This window comes from Haemaphysalis longicornis, unplaced genomic scaffold (assembly GCF_048455015.1).
Source record: "Haemaphysalis longicornis isolate Haplotype H1 unplaced genomic scaffold, Haemaphysalis longicornis Haplotype H1 scaffold_4, whole genome shotgun sequence".
Classification (NCBI taxonomy): Eukaryota; Metazoa; Arthropoda; class Arachnida; order Ixodida; family Ixodidae; genus Haemaphysalis; species Haemaphysalis longicornis.
Window position 1 is genome coordinate 89,075,691 of NW_027526361.1, and position 19,680 is coordinate 89,095,370.

General features: G+C 45.9%; 1 protein-coding gene across 2 annotated transcripts in view; it reads left to right on the forward strand.

Annotated features, from left to right (window-relative positions):
• Positions 1-16,012: 16,012 nt before the first annotated feature.
• The window catches only part of LOC144180428 (arylsulfatase B-like), a 37,072-nt gene continuing 33,404 nt past the window's right edge, over positions 16,013-19,680 (forward strand). Inside the window, exon 1 of one of the 2 annotated variants that reach the window (XM_077708771.1) lies at positions 16,013-16,097. Coding sequence is in view for 1 of the 2 variants with exons in the window: in XM_077708770.1 (XP_077564896.1) it covers positions 16,066-16,097 (32 nt within the window). In the remaining variant the exon portion in view is untranslated. The remainder of the gene's footprint in view (positions 16,098-19,680) is intronic. The other variant, XM_077708770.1, reaches the window with a different exon arrangement.

Sequence of the window (19,680 nt, forward strand, 5' to 3'; positions counted from 1 at the left end):
CTTTTCGCGGTATAAGGAGAGCGTAGCTGATTTTTTTTATTAACGGAAAAGTTGTTCTCCCTCGAAGCTTTGATGGGACTAGACGTGGTGACGCAGGAGCAGTGATGTGGAGAGGGCATAGCTCAGCGAGGGGGCAAGCAAGCGCCAATAAGTACAGGTACAGAAAGTTAAAAGAATGTTTAGACGAAACTTCTATGCAGGTAAAAGCGCTTCTAAACTACTAAACCTGGTGGGAATGTTCATATTTCTCAACATTGTCGGCAAAAAAAAGCATCACACATATTTGAAGCAAGACATAAATACATTAGTGATATTTGCATTGCTCTTTTAATTAAACACGCATGCCTGTTTGATTCCTGCGATAGGAAACAAAAACTATACGCCTTGAGAAAATGTTTTGATGATTTGATTGTAGGGTTTTACGCGCCGACGCAACGCTGGCGGTGAGGCGCGCCGTATAGTGGAGGGCTCCGGAATAATTTCGACCACCTGGGCATCTTTAACGGGTGCCTAAATCTCGTACACACGGGCATTTTTGCTTTTCGCCTCCATCAGAAAAGCGGCCGCCGCGGCCGGGAATCGAACCCGCAACCTCGTGCTCAGCAGCGCAACGCCTTAGCCACTGAGCCACCGCGGCGGGTGAGAAAATGTTTTGACCTCAAAATACAGACACCGTTGGTGGTGCCCCTCGTGGCAGTGTTCTAAGGTCAAAAGTAACAAAAGCTTCCAGTAGATGAGGATAGCAGCGAAACCCGGCAAAACTGAAATGGCACGAACGCGAATTGATCTGCTGTCTTTGAGAAGTTCTATGGAGCTTGGCCTTGTGATTAGGGAACGCTAGGCAGCTTCGCTGTTAATATCATCGTTCGCAAAGTTTTTTCATTAAATGTGGGCTAATTTTTTTCTGGAACAGAAGCTTTTAGTGCCACCGTCAAGCGTTGCCAGAAAACTCAGCCCCGGCGCACGTGAACGTGCGTCTCGGGAGGAGCGCCCGGCGCAGTTCATCTTTGCGTTGGGCTTGCGCCACATGAGGAGCTCAAAAAAAAAAAATTGGCCGCGTATCTGCTTTTTCCGTTGCAAATGTCGTCAAAAGATGATAGTCTTTGTACACATTTCCCAAGGAAATGCCCCCCTTTGCTTTCCCGCTTACCTCTCATGCTTTTCCCGTTCTGTCGCGCTCATCCCAAGGTAAACACACTGAAGGTTTGCGCAAGGCGATTTGAATTTACCGCGTTCCACTGCTACAGGCTGGCTTCCTCGATGCCAGCGCTGCAGTACGGCGGAGACGCGCGTGAATCGAGGCGGCCGACTTCAAGGTTTATAGAACTGCTTCTCGTGCTCCACGTGCGTTCCAAGTAGAACATGAAACCTAGCTAGTGGAACCTTTCGTTGCTGTTGCCGCGTGATTTTTCATATGCCGCCAGCAGGCGGCGGTTTTCTGCAGTAGATGTAGAATATCATTTGCTATCGAAACACCAAGCATCCATGAGTTCTTTGATAAAGGAACACTGTAAATATCCCTTGTGTACTAATTTCCTGCCTTATATCTGCGTAATGTCTTGTACTTGTTCAACAAAGTTGACAAGTATGAACACATAAACCGGGCTTAGATGTTTACGTTTGGCTGTGAGTATATAAGATTATTGCGCAATGTCAATTTTACTTTGGCCTGGTGGCTGAATCGAGTCACAGACAGACAGACGGACAGACATACAGACACACCAAAATTTGTGTGTGTAAGTAGCCCAAGAAAGACTATCGTCTTTAAAAAACTGCAAAGTAAACATTTCAGGTGCGTCCGCGCCTGAAGTGGGGAGCGCAGGACAGCTGGCGATACAGGCGCCGAGTTCGTGAAGCCGGTTGCAGCCGATTCTAGCGCGTGCTAACGCGGTCCACTTTGGGAGAGATGTGAAAGGCTGCGGACAAAACGATCCGGGCCTGGCAGTCATGGAGAACTTTCGGCGACAAGTTCGGAAATCCATGGGAGGTGCAACAGCCGGGTCTCCGACGAAAGAAAAGTGTCCGCCATCTCTGCTGTTTCTCCAGCCTTGTACCACTACTGCAAGCTGCGTCAATTTTTAATTCGCAGCATTCTTTGAGGAGTGCCCCCACAGCCAGGACCGCGTAACGCCCTGCATTTCCACAAAAATGCAGATATCGCGGAAGTTCCACCTCTAATCGCTATAATGGCGAAAATAGTGACAAGTGGTCGTACAATATTTTGAAAAACTAGAAAATAAGAAAAATACAAACATATACGGAAAATGGCGATACGTATAACGCCCTGCATTTCCGCAATAATGCCGATATAGCGAAAGTTCCACCTGTAAGCCTAATAAAAGCGTACACGGAGATAATTGGTCGAACGAAATTTTGAAAAATAAAAAAAAAATAAGGAAAATATATATTAATTACGAAAACTGGCGAATTGTGTAGCGCCCTGCATTTCCGCAACAATGGCGGTTTCGGGAAAGTTCCAAATGTAATCGTTAAAATAGCGTAAATGAAAGTAATTGGTTGAACTAAATTTTGAAAAACTAAAAAAACAAGGAAAAAATAATGTAATTACGACAACTGGCGAACGCCCTGCATTGCAACAAAAATGCAGATAGATTTACGGAAGTTCCACCTTATTCTTTATAGTAGCGTAAATTAAATATTTGGTACAAATAAATTTTGAAACAATAAAAAAATTAGAAACACATAGAAAAATTACGGAAGATGGCTAACCATGCAATGCCTTGCATTTCCACAATAACGCAGATTTCCCGAAAATTCCAAATTTATTCGTTATAACAGCGCAGATGGAGATAATGTATCGAACAAACTTTTGAAAAACTAAACTATAAGAAAAATATTAAGCCATTACGGCAAATGGCAATCCGTATAACGCCCTGCATTTCCACAGGAATGCAGATTTCACGAATGTTCCACCTCAAATCGCTATAATAGCGTAAATGGAGATAATTGGTTGGACTGGATTTATATAAACCAAAAACTTTGTAAAAACTCACACTCAAGACAAGCGGCATAAGAATGCTGAGCATTAGTAGATAATTTTCTGAATTTCTGCAGAATGTTTTTTTATCTGCTCGCGCTCGTATGAAACTTCAGCCACCCAATTACTGTCTGTAAATACAAAAACTCGGAGAGAACACACTGCAGACCCTCAAGACTGCTTACGTGTAGGAATGCGGCAGATAGTGCAAGCATTGCTAGTATAGCGTATTGTCTACGGACTTCCTTACCACCCGGTCAATCGCACCCAGAAGCTTGCACTCGAAAGGCAGCTCAACGAAGCACGACGCATTGTCACGGGGCTTCCCCGCTACAGCCTCCTCGGAGCGCTAAAGAGCTGCAGCCTTATTAACGACTTGTCCAAAATTACAGGCACGCACCGGCACACGCAAGAAGTCCGACTTCGTTCGACAGAGGCTGGCCGTGACACCCTTCGCCGTCTGGGCTGTAACACTATAGCCTACCATTACTCCTGTGACGCACACCTCCGCGGGAGTACATTACCATTACAGATGGCAAGCCACTACCCGTCCACATGGGACCTCATCACGGCGGTCGAAGAGCAGCCCATGCGAAACGTCACGCCCGCTCCACACAGGCGGCATTTAGGCACGAGCGTGTCATCTACACGGACGTCGCCATGCCCACTACGGTAGACTCGCACATTGTGTATGCCACGGCCTGGTTCGACGAAACTACTGGACTTCAAGGTCGCCGTCATCACGTCAAAGTCACTCCGGCCCACAGCACACAAGCTGAACTGCAAGCTATCTGTGACTATCTCGACGCAGCTCTTCAGGAAGACCTAACAAGCTCCCCTGTACATCACCATGTGTACACAGACTCACAGGCAGCGTATCGAGCCTGTGCCAATGTGCAGTTCACCAGCCCCGTCACCGAAGTCATTCGCCGCAACGTTCTGAAACTCCGGGCATCGGGTAACGGCTTCACACTTCACTGGGTTCCAGCACACTGCGGCATCCCTGGAAATGAGAAAGTCCACCGACTAGCACGCGCGCATTTACTCTCCGTGCTAGCTCGGAGCCCTCCCCACTCGTGGCTACGGCGTCCTTGCCCGTCCCTCAAGAAGAAGCCGATCCCACGGCTGAACGGAAGCTTAGTCAAACGCGCCGGACAGCTTACCTCGTAGCCAAGGCCAACCCTCTCCAGATCCCTGCAGTTTCTTCCCGTGAGTTCTCACGGCGGGAAACTGTGATCTTCCGACGGATTCAGATTGGAACACTGCTCACAGCATTTTTTCTCCACCGTTTCCATCGCCGTGGGGCCGCTCCCAGTGTCCCGAGCACCTGCAGCACTTGCCATACCAGGGCAGACCTACAACACCTAGTGTGGGACTGCCCCCGCTACAGTATTCCTCGGTACCGTGCCCTCCCCAACGTGCGACTTGGACCCTGGCCCACGTCTCTCCAGTCCTGGTCCTGTCCGCCACCAAAAGCTCCTGCTGGGTACGTTGCTAGCTTGTGGCGCGCCCTGCTGCTTTTTCCGTTGGACCCCGCAGCACCAGTCGTTGGCGACCGGCTTTGTGGCGACGCACAGGACAGTACGGTGGCTATGACTCCAGGCGACCATAGTGTTGCGTCCAGACCGCTGACGCAGTGAATGGCGACATTATCCTTTCCCACTTTCCCCTTCCCTACCGACCCATCTATCCATAGCAGCGCTCAAGCGCAAGAAAATGGAATAAACGTGTATTCAATCAATTAATCGACCGCGTTTAATTCTATTTCAAACTGAGCGTTCGCCTGTGTTTAAGGGTAGGTCTGTCGTGACGGTGCCATATTGTTGCGACAATGTCTTCTACATAAGACCGACATACGTCTAGTGTCATAACGGTCGCGGTGGTGTTGTCAAAGTGATATCAAAGCTTCAGCCAGCGCCTGCCTTTTTGCTAACCGTTCGGTGCTTTTGAGTTTTATCGCATAGTCTTCTGAGGCGTACTTCCGTCGGTGGCCACGTTTCACAGCTGCCGCTGCAGTACGTGCTTCGGAGTCCATCGATAGTTGAAGCATTACCGACAGCAGAAACATGCCCAGTGGTGTGATTGTGTCCTTTGTCAGTCGTGCATAAACTCTATTAGCGTGAGCGTGTGTTGCTAACTTCTCAATTAACAGGCTAACCTTATTTCTGTATTATTCCGATGGTGTGATTATGTCTTCTCATTACATCATCGTGGTCTTTTTCTCTTTGCGTCGTTTTCTTCTCTCTTTGTTTTCTTCTTCGCCCTTGTGTGATTACAAATACGCTCTTATCGTACGCGTGCTTTGCTACTTCTGTAATTGGCATGCTCAAAATATTCCTGTAGGCCTCAATACATGTCCCTAACGCAGGTTTTCCTAATTCAAAGGCCATGACGCAACACTAGGTTCACCATTGTTACCTGGAACAAAGGATACACCGCGGAGTTGGGGATGCGTGTTGGGATCGCAATCCGTAGGACCCCGGTTTGAATTCGGGACCCAAATTTCCCAGATATTTTTCTTTACTTTTCTGTTCTGCGTGATATCGAACACATATGGAATCATCGCTTTGTCACGCCGACATAAACACCGACATTTTCGAGCAATGAGATTTAATTATTTCGTGTTGCCCAAAATTAGGAACCATTCCTCTCTGTGAAGCTGGGTGACCAGCAACGCGCTTTGGCACATGACCCAGAGGTGGAGCAGAATTTAGACGAAAGGTAGAAGCAACTTTTATTTGTCTAGAGCAAAAACAAAAACGCCCCTGTGTACGAGATTTCGGCGCACGTTAAAGATCCCCATGTGGTCAAAATTAATACGGAGCCCTCCATTACGGCGCGCCTCATCGCCTTCCTTGCGTTGGCGCGCAAGGCCATTCAATCAATTATTTGTCTTGAGCATTGACGGCGGTGTTCCCTGAGAAAGAGTTTGGCACCTCCGACACGATGCAAACATGCGATCGTAGTAATAAATTTTCCCGTGGAGAAACGCGAGTAAACCAAGTTGCTCGAGTGAAAGCTCGTTTTTCCGGCGAGAGCTCCACTCACCTGCACGGCGACGCTAAACACAGACACTGCTCGGCGCAGTCGCCGCTGTAGACGCAAATTCGCGGCGAACTTCGCACCTCCTTTTATCATTTTCTGATGGCGACCGCCCTTACTTTTTCCTCCGATCCCCCTCTTCGCTCCCCTCCCCTCGGAATAAACAAGCAAGTATACGCTTTCACTGCGGAAACACATCAAGCCTTGGCTTGACCTTGACTGACTTTTCCAAATCAAATCAAATCAAATCAAATCAGTTTATTCCAACACAAAGTGCTGAGGACCGTGAATAAAAAGCCTCAGAAAGGGCTTGACAGGGTCCACGGCCCCTATACAAAGCAGATGCAACCAGAACAGGCATAAAATTTACAACACCTGGTTGATTAGCAGTCATGGTACTTCATAAAATTCACACATTCAGCACATCATAAAATTCACACACACGGTACATCATAAAATTCACATACATAAAACGGATGATACATGAACAGTATTATATACATGATACATTGTTCAAATGAAATGGCAACTGATACCGTAGCATTTGTTCACCGTAATTCGTTCGGTTCTTCGGTATTAGCCAGCGGTCAACTCGGCGAATATTTCGCGGGTACATTTTAGGCTGAAGTTTGGAAATACTGCATAGTACGTTGTTATTTCTTTTTACATTGGTTTGGTAGCGTTTGAGAAGTGAGGATTTATAGAAATGGGTCACGGGTAATAACTTCATATCTTCGAAAAAGGAGGCTGTGTGACTATCGTATGCTGCGTTCATGATGGTGCGAACTGCTTTTTTTTGTACTTTGGAAAGTTTAGCAATATTCGCTTGAGTTGTGGGGCCCCATACCAAGTGACAATACTGCAAATGCGATAAAAACATGGCCCGATATAGCACAACCTTCACACTTTTGGGCAAACAAAACCTAAGTTTAGAAAGAACACCTGTAATGCGAGAAAGTTTCGATAACACAAGGTCAACATGAGCATTCCACGACATGTGTTGCTCAAACACTACTCCAAGACATTTCACCGTAGGTACAATTTCAATTTCGGAATTACCTAGTTTTAGCGTGTGCTGGCAGTGAACTGTACGGTTTCTTGGTCTAAACAGGACTGCTTTAGTTTTATTTGCATTAATTGTCAATGAATTTACTCGGCTCCAGCGTGAGAGTTTATCAAGCAGTTCATTGGACATACGAAACACATCACTTTGTTTTTTTGCGCTAAGAAGCATGGTCGTGTCATCAGCATACATTATAATATAAGTAGAGCTATCAATATTGGCCAGATCATTAATATATATGCAAAATAACAGTGGTCCTAAGATGCTTCCTTGCGGTACTCCTGCAGAAAAAGGCTTGAAACAGGAACTATGATTATTAATTAGCACTTTCTGCTGGCGATTGCTAAGGTAGGAGGTTAGTAACTGTAAAAAGGTACCACGGAAGCCGTAGTGGCTGAGCTTTTTTAGCAAAGTGACATGATCAATACAGTCAAACGCCTTTGAGTAATCGATGAATATTCCTAATGTGTATAACTGTTGCTCAAAGGAGTTAAGAATTGCCTCTTTTTGCGCTAGAAGGGCAGTCTCAGTGGAAAGGCCTTTAACAAATCCAAATTGTGCAGTGGTTCTTATTTTGTGCCTATCAAGGCATGAAATCATGCGAGTGTGTATAAGCTTCTCTAGGCCTTTTGAAAATATAGGAAGTATCGCGATCGGCCTATAATTTGTGAATTCGTTTTTGTCGCCTCCCTTGTGTAAAACGATAACTTTAGCCATTTGAAGTTTTTTTAGGAAAAGTACCGGCAGTAAAAAGAAGGTTAAAGACATGCTCCAACACCGGTGAAACAAGGTCTAGAACATACTTAATCGGCCGGATTTCTAAGCCATCTACGTCCCTTACTCTTTGCCCTATCCTCCTCTCTGCACTCTTCCCCTGGGAACGAACGAAGTATTAAACGCTTTCACTGCGGAAGCGGCCGGCGCGCGAAAGGGTTCGGTCGGTGGCCGAAGCGGGGTCAGTGGCGCTTCGGTAGGCGCTACGAAACCGCCTGAGGCGCTGGCTCAACATTAGCTGGGCTTGAAGAGCAGAGGGACGGTACCAGGCGTTTCATGGCAGTAACTTTAGTTATAAGCTTCACTTGAAAACACCTCTGAACAGTGGTGACATGTAGAACAACCCGTTCGAATACATCTAATAAACAAAAGTCATGTTTGTTGGAGGGGACGTGGTATGAAATGTAATAGTGCTGAGCTTATGTTTCCTTGAGGGGTAGAGCACCTAACTTGTTTGCACAGAACTCTACATTCAGGGTCGAAACACCCTGCACGGCAACAAATACGACGTAAAGGTTCAGCTCTCCCTCCTGTTAGGCGCTCCTCGCTGCCTACTCTTGACGTGTAACGAGCGAAAATAACCCTCGAGACCAAGGCTGACCGATTCTGTTTATTGAAGATAAAAGTTAAAGGATAAAATAAAAGAGATAACACATAAGAAACGCTGAAAATAAAGCAAGATAAAAACATCGTTTACTCTCCAAGAAAAGCTGTAGACCCGTGCGGCGCGTGGAAACGATTCAAAACAGTGATATTTTACTATTCATTTACGTACATCTGGTGCGTAGTTATGCTCTCTAACTGTGGACAATCGAACAAATAACGAAGAGTTTTAAAATGGAGGTGGAGGTCTTCTTTGCCTCATACGGAAGATCCCTTGAACGCCGGTGAAAACGTTGGGCCAAAAGTCGGTGCAAAACTTGAGGATGCGAAACGTACCAAAAAATACCACGTGACCACAACAAGCTTGGAAGCATGACGCATACCAGCCAGGGAATATTGGCGGAGTAGATAGCACAGCGACGAAAATTTGCCGGTGTCAACGCATAGCGCGCCTGAATCCCTGCATGAGGCGCGTATGGCTTCCTCGAGCCGAACATGGCGGATGCGGTCGGTGGTGAATTGTGGTCAACAATCCTCACGGTACCGGCGTTACTGTAGAGCCTAGCGCTGCCGTTTGCGCAGTGCTTCACGCAGTTCTACACGCCGGCGGAGTGGCGATTAAACATGACGGGTAGGGCAGCGATTTCAGTGCAAAGGCAATACCAGAGCACCAATCTTGTATTTTTTTTTTTTTTCTGTGGGCTCACAGATTCCTCACTACCACCGTTTCCGTGCTCCGTTTACTTCTTACTGGATCTTAGTGCCCACCAAATGGCGCTACATCTGGGGAATGCAATGCGTCACTAATACAACACCTGCTGCACGACAAAGAAAAAATGCATACAAAATGAAAATGACAAACGCACCCACATGCGGAGGACGTGGATTCGATTCGCGCTTCCAGAAAACAGGGGATTTTTTTTTTCTCGACTTACATTTTAATTTATTCAACCCTGTATCACAAAAATGACAATTGTACCTGGCTCAGCGTTTTAAAAACACATTCAAAACAGCCGAATAGCACTGGCAGTAAGGACTGCAACATTCGTATGTGTCCTTATGGTTCCCAGACAGTTTATCGAACGCTGTTTTATCGAAAGCCGTTTTATCGAAGCCATGCCCGTTTTATCGAATGCCATTTTATCGAATGCTCTTTTATCAAACCACCTAAGTCCGTTTTATCGAAACAGTGGTTTTGTTGCTATCACTGTTATTTTCAGTATTTATTTTGTTGAACTAGCCTTTGCACTAGCCTAATCTGCAGCTAGTTTCAGTCGACATTGTCGCGGCCGGGAATTATGTGCAAGAATCTGAATATATATTTGTTGACGGGCCTTTCCCGGCGTTTTGTTGCTTTTGGGCACCTTTATTTTAATAAAACAATTTTTATTTTTAGCGGGCTTTTTGATAGCTCTCAAGCCTGTACATTCCGTTTTTTTTTTTTGTATTACAATATTAGCCACTATGCGAGCAACCATAACTCCGTGCGCAAAACCCCTTCATTGTGTTCGGTGCATGTAGGCTGGTATTGCCAAATATGCACCTAGCGCCAACATTCGTCATCGCGCGATCCCTAGTCTTGTCCTCCCCAATTTTTTTCTAGACACGTTGCCTGCACGCGATTCATACTGTGACTATGTGGTCGCATTTTCTGCACCTTGGAGAAATGTCGCGCCAAAGACGTTGTGCTGTTGAATGGACATGAAGGGGGGGTGGAGGGGGGGAGGGGGAGTGGAAGGAGGGGGGGGGGTTGAGGCCCCGACAGAGGTGGGAGGGCACAAGCACTGACTCACTGTGTTCAGTAGCCACCGTCACCTCTATCCCGAATCGCCCGAGACACAACATTCTGCGTGACCAAAGCTCGCTCTTTTGAAGAACTCATTATTCAGCCGGCGATATTGTGCGGTACATCTGGAAGCATCTTTGTTCGCTTTTCCGGCACAAAAATATGAAGTAATCCCACAGTAATTCGTAAGACTTGAAGGTAGCAAATCTGTACGCAACCTTCACGACCATCACGAAGGTTTAAGTCCACGATTGCCGCCGATGAGCGGCTTCTTCGCTGCCGCAAGGACCTTTACTCTATCGTTGTTGCTATAAGTGTGAGCTTCTATCATTTTTTTTGAAGTGATAATTATTGGACATAACCTTGGAGGCGCGTACGCTATGACGTGTCTTTCTCGTTCGGAGCAAGTGCTGCCACAATTACGACGAACGCTGGAGTTTCTAGTTCCGAGCGAGCGTTGCACGACTACGGCGAACGCTAGAGTGTTTTTTTTTTTTTTTTTTTTCGCCAGTCATGGCCAATCTCCCTGAATGGGTATGCTTGGCTTGACAAACGAGCGCTACGAGCGCTGAACCACGAGCGGCCGTGGCTGAACCGTCGGCGCGAGGCCCGCACACATGAGCGCTCGGCATTCTCTTGGTTTTGTTAAATCGGGGAGGGGTAAGGGAGGGGGGGGGGGAGGGGGGGTCTCTCTGAGGCCCGTGCTCACGTGCACGCGCTCGGAAATTTCTTGGTATTTTTAACCGCGTACGCAAAAAACTTGCGATTTACTAAACAACTTCAATGTTGAAACGCCTTGAGATGATAGACTAAGTGCAATCAAAATCAATTTGGAGGGAACAAGCTCACAAGAACAGGAGCGGCTATAGCTATCTTTAACCTTGTATTTAGCTTTGAAATAGTCTCTGAAAGCGCAGTTATGGCTAGGCGTACGGCGGCGACAGCACCATGAATGGAGATATCACTGAACAGAAAGAACACGTTGCCTGAGCCAAAAATTGGAAATTGGAGCCAACATTTTTCATAACTGGGGAGGTAGAAATACGTATTTTCGATAGAACGGCTTCGATAAAACGTCCGTCGGTAAAACGGCGTTCGAACCCTTACAGAATCTCGAGATCGACCTGTGTGTATGTATGTATGTATGTATGTATGTATGTATGTATGTATGTATGTATGTATGTATGTATGTATGTATGTATGTATGTATGTATGTATGTATTTATGTATGTATGTATGTATGTACGTGGTTTACTTTCTTCATCGGAGTGACGTACAACCTAGAAACACGGATGCTTGTGTAGGTGCGGAACGTGTGTTACAGTGCCCCCTTGTTAAGAAAATGCGACTGCATGTTGCGGAGAGGGCATTATATACTTGCGTACCAACTTTCCTGACGTACAGCTTCTCAAAAGTTCTCCCCAACAAAAAAAAAGAAAAGCAAAGATTAATAGCAACAGCAGAAGTGGTCGCACGTTTCCTAAAAAGCAAAGCAATAACCAAGTTCACCTCATTAAAAAACAAAAAAAAAGGGGGGGGGGGGCTTTGAGCGTTTTGTAAAACTAAATTGGACTTTAGATGTTTTTTTAAGGAAATACCAATGCTGATTTTAATGGAGATCCTTATTTGGTAAAGCAAAAAATGGCTGCGGCTTAGCACTACTAACCTTGGATATGCAAAGCAAAAGCTTTGCTTAGTGTGGTTGAGTGTCGGTTTCGCTTGGTTAACCTTTGATTTAGCTGTGTTGCCGACCACGTCTCAAAGCCATTCGGTTCCGTGCAACGCTCACAGGAGGAAGCCGGGCGAACGCGGAGTTCATTCATGGAGAACGTTCCTCTTCGCCGGACGCGAGACGAGTCACGTTGCCCGGAACGACCCAGCGCCGCATGCATGAGAAGTTGCGGGGGTGTTTGTCTGCCTCGGCAGCAGCGGCGGTGGCGACCGCTGTCGGCACCCGCAGGCGCCAACAGCGGTCCCGGCGAATCACGCGATGCGCTTCGAGGGGTGTGTCGCCAGGGGGGGGGGGGGGGGGGGGGGGGGGGTTCCGGTCAAAAGGTCACCTTGCGCATCCGCTGTGAAATCACTTGACGAAAGCAGCAAAGCTTTGCTTTAAAAGAAAACTTTCCGAGCTGGTCGACAATCACGAAGCCAAACATACTTCTACCATTATTGCCGCACCCGAGCAGCCTCCACAATTGCAGGGCCGTCTCCACATCGATTCGCCCTCAAATCATCCCTCGGAAGGAAACTCCTTCGGACCTAATAATCCGTCCCCAGTAATTAGCGTTCAAAAATTTTGGGTGAACCCACTTTTTGGCAAAGGACTAATAAAAGCTGACTCATTATTACCGATTGCTTGTTTTTACATGTTTTTCTTTAAATAATTATTTGGGTACCTGTGTCCTTCTTCTGCGTGATCCTGTCCCTAACATCGCCCGGTAGCCTACGATATATACATGCTTAGTGAATAAATTAGTGACTGAGAAAGCATGTTAGGGTAGCTTCATCCAAACCTTTATTTGTAGTTTTAATCTTGAGTAATGGGTGAGCGCACGTCATGACCACAACGTGAGAGACATAGAGAGCGCGATTTTGAGTCTGTCGATGTTTGCCGAGATAAATCTAGGTATTCTACATATAAAGAATGCATCAGTACAAAACTGCAGTAGGCACCATCTTAGTTTATTCTGTTCTGCGAACGTTGTTAGGTAATATACAATTAAAATGAATAGTTTAGAAGTGCAGCAGCATATGCCATCCCCTGACGGAGACAAATAGCGAGTACAGGACAAAAGCGAAATAAGTCTTTACGGACCTATATTCTGAGACCGAGGAGACAGCAGGACAGCCCCGCACCGAATTCGGTGTAGAGCGAATCATATCACGCCAGATACATGCTGGTCAAACGCTCGGGTACTCCGGAAGAATATTCGTACCACCTTAATTCCGTACTTGGACTCTCTGTTATCAAAACGAGAAGAAAAATTGTAGACACCTCCGCATTCGTTTTACTTTCATTGCACCACGCGTAACGCTTACAGGGAGCGATCAAGATTTCAGGAAGAAGCACTGCAAGCTGGTTAAGAAATACTACCATTTCGACAACTTTGACTGTGAAGCTGAACTATGGCATCGATCGTGAAGGAACACGGTCTTCAATAAATACCCGGTGGATTTCCTCGCATTCGCTTAGAGGATACATCTCGATATCAGTGCCCTTCTGCTAATGGCCATCATATTCCACACCACGAAACGTTGTCCCGATTGAGTGTTCATTAACGTGACTCGGCGTGTGGAAACGTGACTTCGTTCGACGGTGTCCGACAACCGTTTATCGCGACTCGGCATGTTTCAGCTGCATCGTGAAAATAATTCGTCAAGCAAAGAGCATTCACAGAGATAACCACTTTGTTACGCGTGCCTGTAGATGCATTGTGCTTATATTTATGGGTTAGTTACTGCAAGATTAAGTTTTATACCAATTTTTCGCAATGTTTCCTAATATCATTTATTAACACGAAAGTGTTTTATTCCAGGATACACAAGCCTCACCAACGCCATATACTTCACGGAAATGACATCAGCAGAAAAAGTTCCATTGGTGCATTGGCGCTAGGTTTCGAGCCCCCGATCACTCTGGCCGCAACGTGAGGTGTGAAACGCACTCCCGACTGAGCTATGAAGTCATGCCCTGGTAGCTGTAAGAACGCGCCTTATGTCCTTCCCTCTAACTTCTCTATTGAGATGGGGCTGCCATCTAGAAGACGTGAAGCGAAGTAGTGTGTCACGACGCTAATGAGCGCCGATAGTTGGCGCCTCGATAGGGCAGCGTGTAGCAGCGGAAGCGGCTGTGTTTACCCGTCCGCCGCTTATGTGGAACGCCGCCTCCGCGTTCCACAAGCTGAGCTCGTCGCAACGCAAGCGTCTGACGTACACGCCGCGGAGCAGGACCAATGGGGTAGCACCTGTGCCTAAGCGACCCGCCAGGAGGACGTCACTCGCCAAGCACACCCACAAGACTGCTGCCGACCCGCAAATCACGTTCCTTTCCCAGTGGCGTACTGTGACTTCAACAAACGATTCGCTGACAATCCGTTCGGTTTCGTTCGCACGGTTTGCGCGCCTGGGGTTTTGATCGGATTTACGCAATGCTCCGGCGCGTGTAATTCAGTGTCTATCCTTGATGCGTCTAACGGCGCCATACCGACGAAATATAAATAGTGATGTGCAAGTTCATATCGATGCAAAAAAAAAAAACGTTCAAATGCTCCTGTCAAGGCAGATTTCACTTCCGTGTCTTACCGATTGTATGAGAGGGATCAACCACACTTTTTTTACATAGTTCTCTGATCGGTGCAAGATATTTTGTTAAACCAGTGCTTCGATCGCTCTGTTTAATAAAATGCCGTTTGTAAGGCAATGGTTTCTTGTTGTGATGTATAAGCTTTAATAAGCATTCTGAAACTTAGTTATTAGAATTCTGAATTCTGAAGAACACAATCGAGCTTTCTTTGTTATATCGCCTATATGAAGTGGAATTTTGCTTATAATATTTTTACCCCTCCCTCCCTCGGTGGCGCAACTGGTTTTGCCCCCTCAAAACAAAATCCTGCCGACGCCCATGTATATATCTTCTTACTTTCACCTACCCATTATAACCCTACCATTGATATGTATTCGTTTTATTCCTTTCTCATTTCATTATCGACAAAGTGTGACTGGCCTTCGTGCGTCCGTTTTCTGCTCCACTGATCGGTTAAGGGGAGGTCCATCCCGACATACCAACATATATTTACAAACTACCTTTATCTAATTCGAGGATGGGATTAAACCAATCTGCTTGGGGGAAGCGCTTGTATTGAAGGTCTGCAATCTGTTTTCCACTCTAGGTTTTACAAACAGGTTATATCTAGCCTCACTGGAACCGAACTGCTTAGAAAACCTGAGTTAATTTCATGACGATGTACATTATTCACATGTAGGAAGCGTGCCAAAAATAGTTTTGTGCGCCCAGAAGCTTTCGGTACGTCCTACCACCTCATTAAAATCTACGTTTGTCCTATCTTGTGAACGCCCTTTGCCTCTTCATTTTGTCATGTTTTAGAGATAGACAACCACCGCAGCCTTGGATACGTCAGGTTATTTCGCTTCACACCAGCAATGGCTGCCATTTAGGTTTGGAAAGTCAGCATAAATATTTTCTTTTCAAACTTATATTTGAGCAAACAATGGTAAGTGATTGACACTTTTTTTTTTCAGTTTCAACTATAAAGACAGAGTGATAGCTGAGGATACTTGAAGGGCTGTTCTCAACAACTCTCCGTGAAATAGAAATCCGCGCTAGTCAAAAAGCAGATCTTGGCCCTACGTGACCGAAAATTACTTCCCCCAGTTGCGAATAGCGCACCTGCTGTAGACGAGGTTACCTGTAAACACCGACTTTTGATCTTTGCACACGTTGAAGCCTGACGCTGCCTGTAACCTTGTATGTCCTCTGCGGTGAAATATTTTGAAATACATTGTGCACGCGTCACCGAGCTCCCGTTCTAGACCTCGTTCATTGCGGATTCTTTTGTAAATTTTTATTTGTGTAAGTTTGACGGCTACCGGAGCTTCGGAAAAATAACATGAAGAGCATGCAGCTGAAACATGTTCAAAGCACCCACGTCCAACCTAAATCTAGAACCGCTCCCGCCCGCTTTCTCTCCTTGCATGTTCATTGTTACGGCAAGGGCGCTGCAGCAGACGGCACAGTTAAAGCGCAGCCGGCGTGGAAGGCCATACGAACCAAGACACGGCATGGATGTGCGCTGCCTTTTGAAGTTTACCAGGTGGGTGTGTTTGCGGAAAATTCAACCTTAAATTACAAATTCAAATTTGCTTTTCCAATTCAAATTTGCCTGAACAATTATGCACCAGGGCCATTTGAGGACACCTAGCAACAAGCTTGTTCTGTTCAGCACGTAGTCATCCAGTCGAAAAATATTATTCGGGCCCTCTGAGAAAGGCAAGCTTATCACGTATACTGGCTGTCATGAAAGAATCTGGATATCCACCAAGTGTTAGTATAAGAGGCCTTTTTATTGGCAGTTTTTAACGCGGTAAAGAACGCGGCTGCGTTAACAATAACCGATTCTCGCCACGCCGCCATCTTTGAACGTGAACATCAGAGCAGTTGTTTTAACTCCGTGCTATCCTAATCATATTTTATGCACAATAACAAACGTAAGACCAACTTACCCAGCCTGACGTATACGTTCTCCCACGTCTAATACAGTAGAATCTCGATAGACCGCAATCGCTTAAATGGAATTGGCGCTTAAACGGTACAGAAGCGTCTAAATTGGTTAGCTTTGTATTCAGATAATGCAAAACACTCTCGGTAATCGGAATTTGCGCGGTTCGGTAATGTTCGCGAAAGAGAGATCACACACACACACACACAACTACAAAGAAAGAAAGATGCATTTATTCACAGACACCTATTTGTGTTGTCGTTGTACTTGATTGCTAGAGCGGATCTCAGCTTTGAAATTTCGTGTCAGTACTCCTTTAAGCGGGTGCATTAGCCCTTCTCACGCCCGATTCCTGGCCAATCCCCCACGTGGGTATGTGCCATGTCAGCGGCCAGGCAGCGCGCGCCCATCTCCCCCCGTTGCCAAGGAAGACGAGGAGCGCGCGCACCCGCAGCTGTTGCTATGTGGACGGACGGCGGTCGCCGGAATTCAGGGTCGCTTATAAAGTGCATTCGCACTTAAAAAGTACACAGGGAAGGTAGGCCCGCGGTAGCGGGAGTTTTCACTTGTTAGAGTGGGAATGCCGAAGCACGGAACTCGAAAGCCACACACTCCACAGCCCAGATAGTACAACACGGACGTCGGACACTGCGTAACAATCCGTGCCACAGGTTCTATTATGTCACACAAACGCGACAAGATCCCCCTTGTTTCCTCCGGGAAGTTGAGGAGGTGGTGGGAGATCGATCTACAGGCGGATGATGTCGGGATCCCTGGTGAACCGAAGGGCCTCGCCCGCGGGGAAAAGAAAAGTGCTGGACCAAAGGAGGGTAGGCCACTTCCCCAGGTACCTTGAAAGGGGAATATGCCGTTGGGAGCGAACAGTACGCTTCTGGCGATGGCTGGCGATGGCTGGCGATGGCTGGCGAGCAGAATAATCTTTGGAAGGTACTGTACGCTGGGCAAATACAGTGATGACGCAAGCTGCCGCAAAGTTCACCAGAAGTTCATTAGCAGATCAATAGAAACCTTCTGGCGATGGCGAGCGAACGGAACGGGTATCGCAGGGTGCTGTCCAGGGAACTGATCAGTGGTGACGGGCACGTCCTCAAGTACAAAACTAGCTAGCTAGTTGTTGAGGGTGGTGACCGGAACCCGGGACCTGCCAGTGACCACAGCCGCTCTCTTAATTCATAGATTTGCTTTGATCTGATTTGAGTTTTACTTCTTGGTGAGACAAGCGAAGGCTGAGACGAAAGGTCGGAGGCTGAGACGAAAAGCCAGAGGTCTCAGCCACCCGATTCACAGTGTAAGCAACAAAGTGATGTTCACAGATTTGCACACAATAGCACAATTGTAATAACAAAATATCACAAAATCACAGTCATAAATATTTTTCCCATTTATTATACGAAGTATCGGTCTAAAAATTCATAGCGGAATCAAAGTGCATACACAAACATGGGTGTATGCTATATTCGCGCGCTTTAAAGGAGCCATGTAGAAAAATTCAAGTTTGTTTTATTCGAAAGATTTCGTGTTCTATAGGGCCCCCAGCGTTTGTCCGGAAGCAAACGATGCTTTATTCACTGCGAAATTAATCAATTTAAGCTAAAATGTTGGTTCTCGCGCCAAAACATGTGTTCGAACGACGTTTGCAATGACATCATAAGAACAGGTGTTTCAGCTAAACTTGGTGTGGAGCGGATACTTGCTTACCGTTAGTCAACCTTTGTTAGTGTGGCTTTGGTTTGTTTGGGACCGTATTTAAACCCGGCTTCTTTTTGTTCATTGAGAAAATAATCGTTTCGTTCAGCATTCGTTCATTTATTTAAACAAACCATGCCTCGAGAGGAGAGGCAAAAGGCAGATTAACTCTGCCTGACGACGGCCATCAACGCCGGACATCTAACATTTCAACATTGCACAGCAAATGTAATAAACAAAACATGACAACTAGCTATACAAAGGTGATGTAGAAAAAACAAGATTATACATTCGTGAAACATGTTCCTCGCTCGACAAATATGGTCACGTAAGTTGCGTCAATCGGCCAGTGTCGTCTGAGACAACCCCAAAGCCTCGCAGTGCTGCGCATCTGAACTAAGCATAGTGAGCGCAGTACCAACAGCAGTGCGCATGTACGGCTATGTTTACGTGTGCTTTCGTAACTTCCACTGTTTGTCCCACCGTTCTTACTGATATAAAAATAATGTACCCTAAATTTAAGCGCAAATAGCGCGTTGGGCAAGCTTATAAGTTCTGCGTAATCTGCGTTTGCTTTTTCTGGCCTCCGCCAATCGCAGAGCTGGTTGGCATGACATCATAGGTCCTGTTGCGGAAACTAGCGGGTCGCATGGTCATTCTCTTCTTTCCTAATTACACAGCTTATTTGAGCAAAGTTTGCGTTAAAAGTGGTGTCAGCATGATTCTAACGAGGCAGTTTTTTGAATGAACCAAACTTGCATTTTGTCTTCATGGCTCATTGACGTTTTAACGATTATGCAACTACATCACAATCACGTAATAATGTATTTTAGTTTGTAAATGTGCTTAACTTGTTCTTTCAGGGGAACCTATTCCCATACCCACCTAATTATATATCAATATTGCAGGCACCTTCCTTCAGCAACATTTCTTTAACCTGTTTTTCAGCGTGTGTTCACTGGTGTCGAAGTTTAATTTTTCTCAAAATTTTTATTATTTATTATTTTGAAATTATTATTTCAGTTCACTGATACAGGAAACACTGCTTACCATAATTCCTTCTTACTTTTGAAGCGTGCCGTATTGTATGCCTGCGATGGTAGGTGGAAGAATTAATGTTAACCTGATCGTGGGTGTTTTAATGCGCAGCATTCTTTGCCGAGTAACCCCCCGCCAGGATCGTGTAACACCCTGTATTTCCACAAAAATGCATATTTGGCGGAAGTAACACCTGCGACCGTTACAACAGCATTAATGGAGATAATTGGTCGAACAGAATTAAGAAAAACCAAGAAAATAAAAAACTAAAAAAATACAAAAATGATCTGACAAAATAAAAATATGCACGCTATACATCTCCCCCAAACCTAATAATAAACAAAAAAGCACGCAAAAAAACGTTTGAACTACGGATAACACAAAATCGGAAAATGTCGAAAAACCGTGTAACGCCCTGAATTTTCATAAATAT